We start from the raw sequence: 14,349 nt of genomic DNA on the forward strand, positions 1-14,349 counted from the left end.
AATGTCGGAACAACTAGGGCACCCGTTCCAGGCAGCGAACGATTAAACACGGGCTTTGAATTGGTGCGTAAGTGCTGTAGACATTCTGAGAAGGGACACTCATGAGGGAATGGTGTTCGGAAGGTTCTGGTAGGAGAGCTGGCACTTAGCTGGGCTAACATGGGGTGTAGCCAGAGATGTAGGGCTTGCAGTTTGGCCGGGCCAGGGATGAGAAGTAAGGAGAGCTCGTTGTAAGAGAGGAGGAGAGCACGGCGCTGTAGGAGGGCTGAGCATGGGAGCGACCACGTGAGACAGTAGTGGGAGATGGTTGTGGATGGGCAGATCCAGAAGGAGAAGGGGAAGGAAAGAAAAGATGATGCAGTTATAGCATCAACTCTGTGCTAGGTGTTTATGTTAAATCAGTAACTTTTTGGTCACTAAGGAAACTGGCAATCATGTTTTTAGCTCTACCCCGTATCTCTTCTGGGACGGTCTGTTTATCATGTCTTTAGGAGCATTTCTTCATCTTCAAACTGGTATGACATTACAGGTGTCCTCTGTCGTTTTTCATGATTAATAAGTAGAAAATGCATCCTTAGTAATCTAGAAAGACAAGAAGAAATAGATATTAGATGTCAGGCTTTACAGTTGGGGAGAATGAACCAAACATCTAGTTGCCCCAGATACATATTTTATACCACTTATTCTAACATTAGCTACTATCATTATTAAATAGAGTTAGTCTTGGGTATATTGGTTATACCATCCATTAAAATATTTTTTATTAAGTTACCAGGTGTATAATAAGTAGTACCTTTTTTGTTTGTTTTTTTATGATTCTGTTTGTTGCCTGGATGTTCCTTCTGCCTTCACTCATGTAGCTGTTCTCCGATGGTGGCCGGGCCGGGCCAGGAGGTCCAAAATGACATCTTTGATAAGTGTAGGGTCTTTGTTCTGACTTCTGCCCGGAGTGCCTCTAAACTCCGCAAGGCCTCTTTCTTCATGTGATGGCTCATCTCCCAGGGCCTTTCTCTACTAGGGCCCTCAAGGGGGCCAACGTCTGTTTAGATTTCTGGAGCTCTCTTCTGTAGCTTCCCCCTCTCCAGTGCAGACACATTCCAGGGGCACAGTCTCCCAGAGCTCTGATCTTTATCTCTTTAAATCATTGAGATTGTTTTGCTCTGTTTGGCTCTCCCTTTTTGCCCTGCAGTCTGAAAGTGCTGTTCTGCAAGGAGCTGTGCTCTCCTGTTTCTATCTCTTCTATCAAGAGACACAAAACTGCTGGCTCTGCAATGTTGAAGAACAATGCCTCCCTTAGATTTGCAAATGAGTATATCAGTCCTTTTGCTCAATGTTGCCCTGTCACCTCTGTGTTGGATAAAACTCCTCCTGTGGTAGATTCCTGAAGAAGGGCTCATGTATATAGTGTTCCTTTGGTTCCTGTGTATTTAAAACCGTTTTTCCATACCCTAGATGCTTAAAGAACAACTTGGTTGGATATGAAGTCCTGAGTTTCTCAAAAATGGTGTTCTGTCATTACCTTGCTTTTATATGTGGCTTTTGAGAATTTTGATGCCAGCCTAATTATCTTTCTCTGAGTTACTTGGTCTTTATCCTTGAAGCCCTTAGGATATGTTTCATATATATATATATATATATATATATATTTTTTTTTTTTTTTTTTTTTTTTTTTTTTTTTGAGAGAGTGAGTGAGTGCTCGGGCAGTGGGGAGGGTGGAGGGAGAGGGAGAGAGAATCCCGAGCAGGCTCCATGCTCAGCACAGAGCCTGATAGGGCTCTATCTCATGACCCCGAGATCATGACCTGAAATCAAGAGTCAGACGCTCAACTGATGGAGCCACCCAGGCACCCCTATTTTTCTTTATCTTTAAAGCCTGATAGTTCTATTAGGCTGTGTCTCAGTGTTGCCTGTTCCTGGTCAATTTCCCCATGCCGCTGGTAGGCCTTTTTAATAGGTATATTTACATCTTCTTTTCTTTTCAGCAAGTTTTCTATAATTTTAAATAGTAGTTCTCATTCATTCTTTTGTTTTTCTTAAGTACTTCAGTCTTATGTGTGTTGGATCTTTTTCTGTCTTCTTTTAGCCACTTTGTCTCTGCCTTTTTTACTTCCTTCTTGGTCTCATTTCTGTTCTCTTGATTCTTTCCCTCCTTTTCTTTTATGTCCCATGTTAAATTTTGATTTGCATATGTTTCCCTCTAGGCATCTTCTAATTTTTTTTAAAGATTTTATTTATTTGAGGGGGGAGTGGCAGGCAGAGGGAGAGAGAGAATCTCAGGCAAACTCCCCACTGAGCACGGAGCCCCATGCGGGGCTCGATCTCACGACCCTGAGATCATGACCCGAGCCAAAACCAAGAGTCAGGTGCTTAACTGACTGAGCCACCCAGGCGCCCGTAGACATCTTATAACTTAGTCTTCATTACCGATAGAATTTCCCCCCTTCCCTTTCTTTCCTGAGTTTAATCCTATCTTATTTCATTCCTTCATGTTTGTTGTCCGTTTGATGTTCTTGGTTTTTGAGTTTTAGATTCATGGTGTTTGTTTCATATCCCCAAATGCTTTAGTGTTGTGTTATAGTTTTCTTCTGTTTGGTAGTTGTTTTGTTTGGGGAAATTTCATTTATTGTAATGCTTTGGTTCTTATTTCCTCTGTTAGTCTTACAGTAGCTTTCTACAGATGGAGGCTGCTTACCTGTTCGCAGTTTGTGGGTAAGATTGGTAGTTTGTGATGGTTTACAAGACTCTCTCGTTAAGGAATTCAGGACTGCCCACTTCGTCAATGCGGCAAAGTGTGTTTTCTTTGAGAGATGGCTTTTTGGAGTGGGACATTGTCAGGAGCTGTTTTATTTTATTTTATTTTTTTAAAGATTTTATTTATTTATTTGACACAGAGAGACAGCGAGAGAGGGAACACAAGCAGGGGGAGTGGGAGAGGGAGAAGCAGGCTTCCCGCGGAGCAGGGAGCCCGATGCGGGGCTCTATCCCAGGACCCTGGGATCATGACCTGAGCCGAAGGCAGACGCTTAACAACTGAGCCACCCAGGTGCCCCAGGAGCTGTTTTATTCAAATCCTTATTTTTTTTTTAGTTCTCTTTATCTTAAATTTCCTGTCTTGCTTCTTTTTTCCTACATTATCCAGTCTTGAAAGCGGACGTCTTTGTTTTATCCTCTTCTCCCCCAGAAATGTTGCCTTTCTGGACTGTCACTTGGAGGCCTATACACTTCTAATTCTTTTCTTTGTAGTCCGTGCTCTCATCTGTCAGGATTCTCCTCAGGACTTTTCTTTTTCCTTAAGGGGGACTTTCTGGAAGTGATTTTTCTCTCTTTTCCTCTCCTCTCTTCCACACTGCTTCTGCGCTCCCCTTCTGACCCCCTCCGCTCTCTCCAGTAGCTTTGAGAGGGTGCTCAGAAGGTAGCTCTGCTGGAAATTGGTGTTATTTTTCTGTGGATAGCAATTTGAAGTTGGCAGTGTTCTCCATCTTCAGTTACTGTATATAGGCTTGGGATCTGTTTTATTTGTTCTTTGTGTTGATCTGTATGCTTTTTTGGAGCATGTGAGGATTTGGCAAGTACACATTTCTGAGCCTTTTGATTTAGCATTTAGTTTAAACTTAATGATACAATTTTTAAAAATAAAATTAACTAATTTCCTGATATGTCGAAGAGCCTCCCACTCACATATAATACACAAGTTAAGGCAATTTATAGCTGTTTTTCTTAGTTGTGTGTGTACATGTGTTTGTGAGTTTTAGTGATTTTTGTATCTAGACAGAGATGAAACAAAAAACAAGATTTTAGCTTTCCTTCTGAAAGCTGAAATATGAATGTCTGTCAAAATATTCAGAAAGTAAGCCTTGATGGTATTCCTTATTATTTGGAAAACAGTTATTTTGCATTTATGATTGAATTTAGTAAAACATCCATCCCTTGACTTTAGTCGTGTCTCATGCTGGCTCTGTTCTGTCTTTGCTTTCTCTGCCATCTATAGGAAGCAATACTGTCATTGAAATAATATGAAAATTTTCATATTCCTTTAAAAGGATTTCTTTAGGAGAATTAGTTGTTCTTCATTTACAGGAATGATATCTGTGGGGTAAGAAGACTGGTACTAATCTTAAAACTTGGTTGTTGTACCCTTGTGCACAAACACTGCTGTAGGTGACAGATGTGACCTCAAGTGACCTCAAGGAGGAATAAAAAGGAGGAACCAGAAAACCAGTTCAACTGAGACATGCAAGCAGTATTTTTTATTTATTTATTTATTTATTTTTATTTTTTTATTTTTTTTAACATTTTTATTTATTTATTTGACAGAGAGAGAGCAAGAGAGAGAGCACACAAGCAGGGGGAGTGGTAGGCAGAGGGAGAGGGAGAAGCAGGCTCACCGCTAAGCAGGGAGCCCGATGCGGGGCTTGATCCCAGGACCCTGGGATCATGACCTGAGCCGAAGGCAGACGCTTAACCACTGAGCCACCCAGGTGCCCTGCAAGCAGTATTTCTTAAACAATCAGATGTATAGAAACATCATGTATTACGAGGACCCTAGGGTCTTTCTCTTGTCTGTGTGGAAATCAGAAAAACCTTAATTTCTACATTCATAACAAATTATACCTTATGACATGCAAGTATTTGGAGAAATGCTTGCAAGCACGTGTTCCCCTTTCCCCTTTTGTATGTATAATCTCCTGTAGCTAACAAGCTTCAGGACAGTTCTTCAGAGCAATCTGAAAGACTGTTTCCCAGGCTAGAGTCCTCAGTAAGACAACGAATAAAGCATTTACTCACCTACTTTGAGCCTGGCTTTCTTTCAGCCTGCATACTGTTGCTAATACCTTTTAAAATAATAATAAGAGCTCACATTTATTGAGGTATAAATATTTATCAAGGATAGTGCTTTGTAAGAGGTGTATTACCTCTCAGTTTTTGAAATGAGGAAATTGAGGTTCAGGGTGGTAAGGAAACTTACACATTAATGGCAGAGCTGGATCTGAACCCAGGTCTGTCTGGCGTCAAAGCCCATGATCCATCATGTTTGACAACTTGCCCTTCAGGCTCTGAAATGTATCTTTGTTTTCATTTGTATGCAACACAGTCCTGTATATTTGCCTAGTGTTTTATTGTTTGCAAAGTGCTTTTTAAAAATGATCACTTAATCCTCTCACATATGACACAGAATCTTGCAAGTCACCACTATACAATAATTGTTGATTTGTATTTAGTTATTTTTAGAAGGCCATCTAAAGGGAACAATGTTGAGTAATTGAGAAAATGAATCATTTATAGAACTATTACATAGAGAGATGGAGAAGAGAAAGAGCTTATTAAAATTGTACAAAGCGTATTTAAAAAGGAATGGCATTTTCCTATGCATTATGGAAAATGTTTTCTAGAAATAAAACGTATTAAAAAAGAATCAATAATTAAAAATAATAAGAATCCGGTAATTAAGAAAGTCAGATATGCTGACACAATGAGTCTTTATGCAGCATATCAACAGTCTTGGAAAGCCTGACGTAGCAACTGATGAGAAAGGGCAAAAGTACCGAGGCAGGTCCCAGGGGGAGAGTTAAACAAAGATACACAGAATACTAGCTGTTGGCTGTTTGGTGAGTCTCTCCCCGTCAGTACTGAAAAGTTTGAACGCTAAACAAGTTAAATGCTGGGAGCTATGGCGACTTTTTCCCTGTTGTTTTCTGTATCATTCTGCTCCTCCTGCCTCATTGAAGTAAAGAAGTGACAGGAAAATCTGGCCTAAGTAGAAATTTCATCTCCCCGGCAACCTGTCAGTTTTCTTGCAGGATGAGCTCATGCTCAGGATTTAGGGTACCAGGAGAGTGAAAGTCGACGTTCGTCTTTGATGTTTATGTGTCTACTGTTCGTTTACAGGCTTCATTTCAAATTACCCCGTTAAGAAAGTTGGCCTAAATTTTGCTTGGTTAGAAGAGGCTGTACGTATCTACCTTGTCTTCGTCGTGTTTTAATGAGTAGATTGACAGATTCATTTCTGTGACTTGCTCCTTGTCCAGATGTAGTTCGTGGCTCCCCTTGCCATTGTCTGATGGGTCACCTCCTCCCCAGCTGGGTTCAGTGGCAGGTGTTACAAAACACATTTGATTTACAGTTCATCTTTCTGTGTTAGAAATAGTTACTTTTTAAAATCAGAGCTTCACTTAGAATACGTTTCTTATTTAATAACCGGCCATATATCCTGTTTTTCTTTTAATGTCTTCTCAGAAACTAGTTACTGAGAATAGCTCATTGCTTTTATAATTCTTTCTCTGCAGGCTGCTTTGTACCGCCTCAGTGGCGACTGGAATCCCTTACACATCGATCCTAACTTCGCTGGTTTCGCAGGTGAGTTGCTCATGATATGTACCAATGAAAACTACTAGCGTGGTCATCTAAGTAACACTTAGAGACATTGCTACTTAGGAGAGCTAGTTTGAGTAATATTTTAAAAATGGCCCTCTCCTAACACATTGATGCTAAGGATGGGGAAGGGCAGGATACAGGGTTCCGAGGATGGGGTGCTTGGAGTTCATAATTCAGACTGTGGAGGAGGGAAGCTAGTGCAGACTTTCGATCAGATCGTGTGGGCGGGTGTCTGAGTTCTCCTGACAGGCAAGGACGTTGGAGGTGAGAGCAAGGGCCTGAGAGGTGACAGAGGGATCGTCTGATACTGAAATCAGTATGGATGACTCCATGGGTACAGCCCCAGCTAAACGTAACAGTTCTTTGTGTTCCCACATCTCTAACATGCATTCCTTTCTTGTTTCTTCTCTGTTTGTTTATTTCATAGTTTTCCCCCCAGAAGTATTTTTTACAAACTCTTTTCCACGTTTCTTAAAATAGATGGTATAATTCATCTGAGTGCCGTTTGAAATCCTGAATTAATTATCCTTGGCTTTTAAACAGGAAATGTGCCTATGTCTAACCAAATTCTCTTTCTTTTTTTTAGGTTTCGACAAGCCCATATTACATGGATTATGTACATTTGGATTTTCTGCCAGGCATGTTTTACAGCAGTTTGCGGACAATGATGTGTCACGATTCAAGGCAATTAAGGTATGTGTGTATTATTGTGTAATTTGAACATTAGTTCCTTTTTTATTTTTAGAGCAGAAAAGGAGTTTTAGTGACTTAATATAGGTACCGTACTGAAACAATACACATTTCTGTTATTTCACTGACTGGGCAATCAGCATGTGTTCGTATTGCAGCTATAAATACCTCTCACACTTGCACCATGAGGATATTGTATGCAATTATAATTTCAACAGATTAATTGGATTGCTTCATAAATTAATCGGGAGCATACCCACGTCAGCCTATAGGCATTAACAGAAACTTGAGATTTACTTTTTTTTTCACTCTTTTGTAATTTGCTCTAACTTAATTAAAAATGTTAAGTGGCTGCATTTGAACTCTCAGAAACATACACCAGTGTCGGCATGATGGCTGCTTACTGATTTTCACATTTTCATCCCTTGTAAATGACAAAAAACCCCTGTCTCTGCACACAGTACCTTTGTGGAGGTGTACGTCAAAAGACAGACACTGAAAACAACGTTTAAGACGGTGTCAAATAGCTCCAGAAGCTTTTATCGATTTGTGCTCTGTGCAGCAGTGAGAATGCATTTTCTGATGTGCTGCCTGTAATAACACTGATTATTTTCATGATTTTCACTTTATTATAACTACTTGTATTATTACATAATCCTGTGTACACAGAGCAAATACAGTGGTAGAGAAAATGATGAAATGAGAAGTGGCACTATTTTGTCACGCATGCCATCCCACATCTTATTCCCCAGACGTGCTTGGTACCACTTTCAGCTGCATCCTTTATGTTGTCCTGGGGGTACCTGTATCACTCTCCTCAATATGATGGTGCTTCTGTTTCTTGCTTTGTCAAGATTAAAGACTAGTTATGGACTCTTTTATTTTGAAAGATAAACTAGCTTATACAAACTATATCCATTGTCTTAATTTTATCATACTACTATTTGTGTTCCTGTATGAGTTTAAATGTATTTAAACCTGTTTTCTTCCTTTTATGTTCTCTAACATCCATCTGAATTTCTGTCCCCACAAGTAGGAAGGTTTCATTTTAAAACACGTGTAACCCTCAAACTCATTTCTTTTAAAGGTTCGTTTTGCAAAACCAGTGTATCCAGGACAGACTCTACAAACTGAGATGTGGAAGGAAGGAAATAGAATCCATTTCCAAACCAAGGTATGAGTCATGTAGTTAGAGGTTCCTTATTTTGTTACCTGCATCACCACACCCTGTAACCCTGGTCAATCCTACAGCATTTTTTCAGTGAATACTGGGGGTATGACAGAAAACCTAGAAGGTTTTTTTTTTTAATCAGCGGTACCTTTTAATTGAAAATAAGATAGCTTTGTACCTTCTTTTTTATTTTGTTTTACTTTTTACTAAATTTGTGCCTGTATGTAGGAATGGCACAGCTGTTTGGAAAACCCAACCAACCCTATCTTTTTGGCTCAACCGGTCAACCAAGTCATTGTCAAAATATAATCTTCAGAATATTAAAGGCGTGACTCTCACACAGATATAAAATGAAAATACGACAGAACTCTGTTTAATTGCTTAATGAGGGAGCTGGCTAGATGATAAAACTGGTTCGGAAGAGAATTAGAGCAACAGTGTTTGTCTGGTCCACCAGGACCTGCTGCCGAATAATCTTGCTGGATTAGACGCAAAGCTAATTAATGTCCTACAAAACAGTAAAACCATACCCTTTATGGTTATGTTTTCTACTGCACAGGAATCATGTGCATCTTGATCACACCAGAATCCAGAAAGTAACACCTTATGTCACAGAGGTTGGGCCTAATTAAGAGTAGGTGACAAGACAAAAAATAACTATGTCTCCCTAAAGAGCTAAGTAATGTTTGGATGAGGCTGTTAGCAGTGTTCCAGTAAAATACTAAAAGGCCATGCAATCATCCCTTTATTTGTAAGATTTTTAAAGATAATTTTTATCAGCATGGTTGACCAGGCTGGGGTACTTTTTTGCCCAATCATTTTGTACTTGTTAAAAATCAGATGGTGTGTGTTGAGCTGTGTAGACACCACCATAATAATAATAGTAGCTGTTAAATACCTCTGAGCAGGCTGTACTCTTGTCTCTGATATGCCCAAGACCTCTCCATTCGCTGGAAGAAAATCTAGGTTCAGGGCTCTTAAATACTTGCTTACGGTCACACAGGAAGTGGTCAAGCTGGGGGACACACCCAGGTCTTCCTGGCTCAAAGCCCCAGTCCCAGAGCCCTCGCTCTTACTGTATCACAGTTTCTTTCGTCAAGAAATAACTGTAGAACTCAGCTTTATGTGGCTGCCTTACTCCCCATTAATTCCTGCGGCTTGCAGTGTCACTTTCCTGCTTAATTTGTGTATACCCTTCATTTCCCGTGGCCTCCTGTCCTCTCTGCTCGGCTTCCTTTCAAGCTCTCCCTTGCCCTGAGATGCGACCCCTTACCACTCACTCCGTTTCCTGCCCCCCCAGACTCACATATGGCCTTTCTCTGAAATCCTCTTGCAGTTAATATTTGTGGCACCTCTTCTGGAGCCTTCCGCTTTTCTTTCTTTTTTTTTTTTAAAGATTTATTTATTTTGAGAGAGTGAGAATGAGAGAGAGAGAGAGAGAGAGTACATGAGAAGGGAGAGGGTCAGAGGGAGAAGCAGACTCCCCGCCGAGCAGGGAGCCCGATGCAGGACTCGATCCCGGGACTCCAGGATCATGACCTGAGCCGAAGGCAGTCGCTTAACCAACTGAGCCACCCAGGCGCCCTGGAGCCTTCCTATTTTCTAATTATTTTGAGTAAATTTTATTTTTTGAGTAAGATGAAATCTACAGGCGGTCAGGTCTATGACCACTTTACGGGTTTTTATTTTCCTCAGTTGCAGTAATGGACAGCATAGAAATCATCTCCATGGATACAGACTTAAAGGTCTGAGAAATAATTTAATAGCTAAATAGAATACCTTCTTGCCATTTTGGTAAATTCTAAACATATCTTCCTCTCTTTTCACTGTATTTGCCTCCCCCCCTCCAGTGATTAGAGGTACTCTTTCCTATTAGTTATAGATAGGAATCCTTCTTTCTTTCCTTCCCTCCTTCCTTCTTGTTGTATTTTAAGAAATATTTTATTTAATTTTTAAAAATTTTTTTTTGTATTTTAAGAAATATTTTATTTTATTTTTTATTTATTTATTTTTTAATAAGAAATATTTTAAACGAATATTCCAAAATGACATGCTTGGCTTGGTTGCAAGAAAGTAATTTACTAAAGTGTATTTTGTTCATAAATTGTCTGTTTCCATGCTTTGCACTGGAATATAATTAGAAATAAATAATTAGAAATAAATTATAATAATTAGAATTATGTATAATATATAATTAGAAATAAAATGAACAAATTGTTTGAAAGATCTTTTTTCTGAAGTACAATGGCGAGTGGTCAAGGGAGAATGATCTCAATTGTTAAAAATCAGTTTTAATAAATGCTGCCTTAATTTTTAGACCTGGTCCTGCCCATTTGTAGCAATACCATAATTTTATGAAAGAGTAGCCATTGGAATAATTTTAGATGAAGGATTAGGGATTCGAATTAGAGTTCCTTTCATGAGTATTTTGATGAAAGTCTATTTAAGCATTTAGTTTATGCTATGTACCCTTCCTATTTGAAATAAGAACTAGAATTATTACTTAAAAAGCGTCACTCTGGTCTGTTCCAGAGGATTTTATTCTCTCTGAATAGAACAAATGCACTTTGAGCATCACTACCTCATGTGGATACTCGCCATGCCTTGTACTATTTATAAGAATTCAGCAGTTCTCACCCTGGCTCCCCATGAGACACGCTTATGTTTAAAAAACAATATCCCCAAATACCAATGCCAAGGGTCCACCCCAGGGCATTTAAATTAGAATTTTTGGAGATGGGACCTCATCATATGTATATTTTAAAAGGGCGCCAGTTGATTCTACAGTTAGGGTTAATAACAGTTGTATTAAAACAGCAAGCCTTCGTGTTTATTCATCTTGACAATTTATAAACTTGATTTAATTTGGATTCTTATTTTCTTTTTCTTATGAGGAAAAATTGTTTTCTTTTAAATGACTGTGTACTGTTTCGCAATGATACTGTGTTTTCATGGGAATCATCCGAGTGAACTGGTTTTTTTCCCTCTTAAATCTTAAAGATCGAAGAAACCGGAGACATTGTCATTTCAAATGCATATGTGGATCTCATACCAACATCTGATACTTCAACAAAGACACCCTCTGAGGTGGGTTATTGAAACTGGTAGCCAAGTCATTTCCTGATTGATGAATTTCAGTTAAGATTACTTTTAGAATGTTCAGGCTGCTTTAGAAAATTAAGAGCTGTGAAAGATTCTTAATTCTTGAAGGATGTTAATCCAAAACTGCTTCAGGTAAAAGGAATATTTTGACAACTTAGGAATTTCTTAAACATTTTTTAAGGGAGATACTGGGGTGCCTTTCAAGAGAAAATAATTAATTTTCTAGTTTTAGAGTAACTGAATCAGTCATTTAATGAGAAATCTTTTTTTTTTTTTTTAAAGATTTTATTTATTTGTCAGAGAGAGAGAGAGAAAGCAAGAGCACAAGCGGGGGAGCGGCAAGCAGAGGGAGAAGCAGGCTCCCTGTTGAGCGAGAAGCCCAAAGTGGGACTCGATCCCAGGACCCCGGGATCATTAACCTGAGCTGAAGGCAGACGCTTAACCAACTGAGCCACCCAGGTGTCCCAGTCATTTAATGAGAAATCTTAAGCTAACAATATTTTGGAGAAAAATAGAGGAAAAAGTTAACTATCCTGTACCTTTGCTTGATTTAAAGATTTGTGTAAAGCGGTGTATGCAAATATAAAAACAATAGCATGGGGCGCCCGGGTGGCTCGGTTAAGCGACTGCCTTCAGCTCGGGTCATGATCCCGGCATCCCGGGATCTAGTCCCGCATCAGGCTCCCTGCTGAGCAGGGAGTCTGCTCCTCCCTCTGACCCTACCCCCTCTTGTACTCTCTCTCTCACTCTCTCAAATAAATAAAAAAAATAACAATAGCATGTATTATTTATTAAAACATTTCTGTTATTCTCTGTTAACATAGGCTTTTAATATAAATGTTTCCAGTCTCGGGCTTCAGAAGAGTAACTTTGTAGTATTGAGACGCTCAGACCCATGATCTTTAATTGTCTATTGTAAGCTACATCATCACATAAAGGCCTGGAGATTAAGGTCCCTTAAGAAGAATTTAAGATCAAAAACTTGAGAAGTGTTAGAGCTATAAGGAGATGCGGGCTTCACATAACTTAATCCCATTTTACAAAGAAAGAAACGAGACCACAGAGGCTGATTGATTTGTCCAGTATCTTCCTGCTCACATTAGTTAGGACGTAGGTTGTATAGCTCCTAGGGTTCTCTTAAAATATTATTTCTGAATGCTGGTAAAAGTAAAATCCTCTTACTAAGACTGAGGTCGTGGATGACATGAATAAACATAAGAAGAGTGTGAAAGGAGCCTGGTGTGAAAAAAATGAGTTTGCCTTATTTTTATGCAGATTTAAAAAAATCACTTTATTGCACATACATTTTGTAATCGTTTTCCCCCTTGAGTCATTCTTATAAAACTTTTCAAGTTATATTTTTTCTTTTTGCTAGGGTGGGGAGCTCCAGAGTACCCTGGTATTTGAGGAGATAGGTCGCCGCCTGAAGGATATCGGGCATGAGGTGGCAGAGAAAGTAAATGCCGTATTTGAGTGGCATATCACTAAAGGTGGACACACTGCAGCCAAGTGGAGTAAGTCCTATCTCTGACTTTATACTATTCTGAGGTAACTCTTAGTAAGTAGAGATAAAGTATCCTTCTTAACATTAAAGCCTGTCTTTTTGAAGGAGGGTCAACCCTACCTACCTACATACCTTCTCGTGGGAAATACCAGGTTTCAGGGCACTCGAAGATGTGTGTTTTTCCGAGATGTAAAAGAATCCATTAAAATGAAAATACCTATTTTAAAGATTTCATTGTAATACCTGAAATTAGTACTTTGAAACAGTCATGTTAGCTATATGCTCTTTTCATCTTTAAATGCCCCTTACACAGAAAGCAAATTCATCAGGTCAAATGAAATATTTTTAGGTCATTGTATTTTGAGACTTTCAAAACTGTTTTCTTCATCCCACAACATTAATAATTTGGATTATCATCTTAATTATCAGAATGCTATTTAGACTGCATATTTGAGTGCCTTGGAAATCCGTGTGTTTTATTCCTCACTACAATTAAAGATCGCTGTAAATGCTCACTTAGAGCAAAAAATTAAAATGCATCTCTGAGTCAACTGAAATTTTTTGAAATAGTCTTCTGTTTGTTACGTATTCCTAGAGAAACATTTTTGAAGTTTTGTTAAACCAATTTTGGATCAGTATTAACAACCTTCTTTTTAATATGACAGTTGTGGTTTCTGTTAAGCCTTGTATGTTGATGGCCTAAAATTGGATAGATAAAGGTATAAAGAAGAAAATAATGATCTGTCTAATTCCACTACCCACCGTTCACATTTTGAGGTTTGTTCTTCTGGAGACCTTGTGCTTCTAGGAAGTTAGCTCAAAAGGTGGGGGGGATAAGGCAGAAATGTTAATAGGTATTTAATCCCCCAAATTTCAAAGCGTCTAATTTTTTTTCTCAGGAATTTCATAGACTAACACTGTGCAGGTTTTATCACGTGCCTTTCTTTATTCTTTCTGTCCTTCCCTTTTTCTTTCTATCTTTCCATGATGGAATTCAACTTCTTCCCTAGGGATGAAGGTATATTGGAAGTTGAGTGACAAATGTATAGCACGGGATTTTTGAAGATACGTATATTGGAAGTTGAGTGACAAATGTAAAGCACGGGATTTTTGAAGATACGTATATTGGAAGTTGAGTGACAAATGTAAAGCACGGAATTTTTGAAGATACTCAGGAGAGGAATGAGGTCTGATCTGTAAGAGTGAGAGAAGGTGCTGGAACCATGTGTCTCACAGGTGGCAGACCAGAACCCTGTAGGGATTGGCACAGTGTACATGTGATACACTCGTGGCCAACAGGGTAATTTCTTTCAGTTTAGTGGCTAACTCGGATTTTCCCCCTTGTCTTGGTGACACTTTCCTTGTAGGCAGTATTAGAAAATGTGCTTCCTTTTACAAGTGACCTTTAATTAACTTCGGAGAAGGGTTTTTCCTGACATTGCCACTGGACAAATGGGAATATCGATATCCTGTTAATAACTACTTATTATTGATATGCCTGGTGGTCTTA

The 14,349-nt window shown here is 39.0% G+C and overlaps 1 protein-coding gene across 1 annotated transcript in view; it reads left to right on the top strand.

Moving 5' to 3' along the window:
• HSD17B4 (hydroxysteroid 17-beta dehydrogenase 4) overlaps window positions 1-14,349 on the top strand; it is an 83,454-nt gene that overhangs the window by 53,754 nt on the left and 15,351 nt on the right. The window contains exons 18-22 of the mRNA XM_027604844.2: window positions 6,285-6,354; window positions 6,959-7,065; window positions 8,150-8,236; window positions 11,234-11,320; window positions 12,711-12,849. Coding sequence (XP_027460645.1) covers window positions 6,285-6,354; window positions 6,959-7,065; window positions 8,150-8,236; window positions 11,234-11,320; window positions 12,711-12,849 — 490 coding nt within the window. The remainder of the gene's footprint in view (window positions 1-6,284; window positions 6,355-6,958; window positions 7,066-8,149; window positions 8,237-11,233; window positions 11,321-12,710; window positions 12,850-14,349) is intronic.

This window comes from Zalophus californianus, chromosome 5, assembly GCF_009762305.2.
Source record: "Zalophus californianus isolate mZalCal1 chromosome 5, mZalCal1.pri.v2, whole genome shotgun sequence".
NCBI lineage: Eukaryota > Metazoa > Chordata > Mammalia > Carnivora > Otariidae > Zalophus > Zalophus californianus.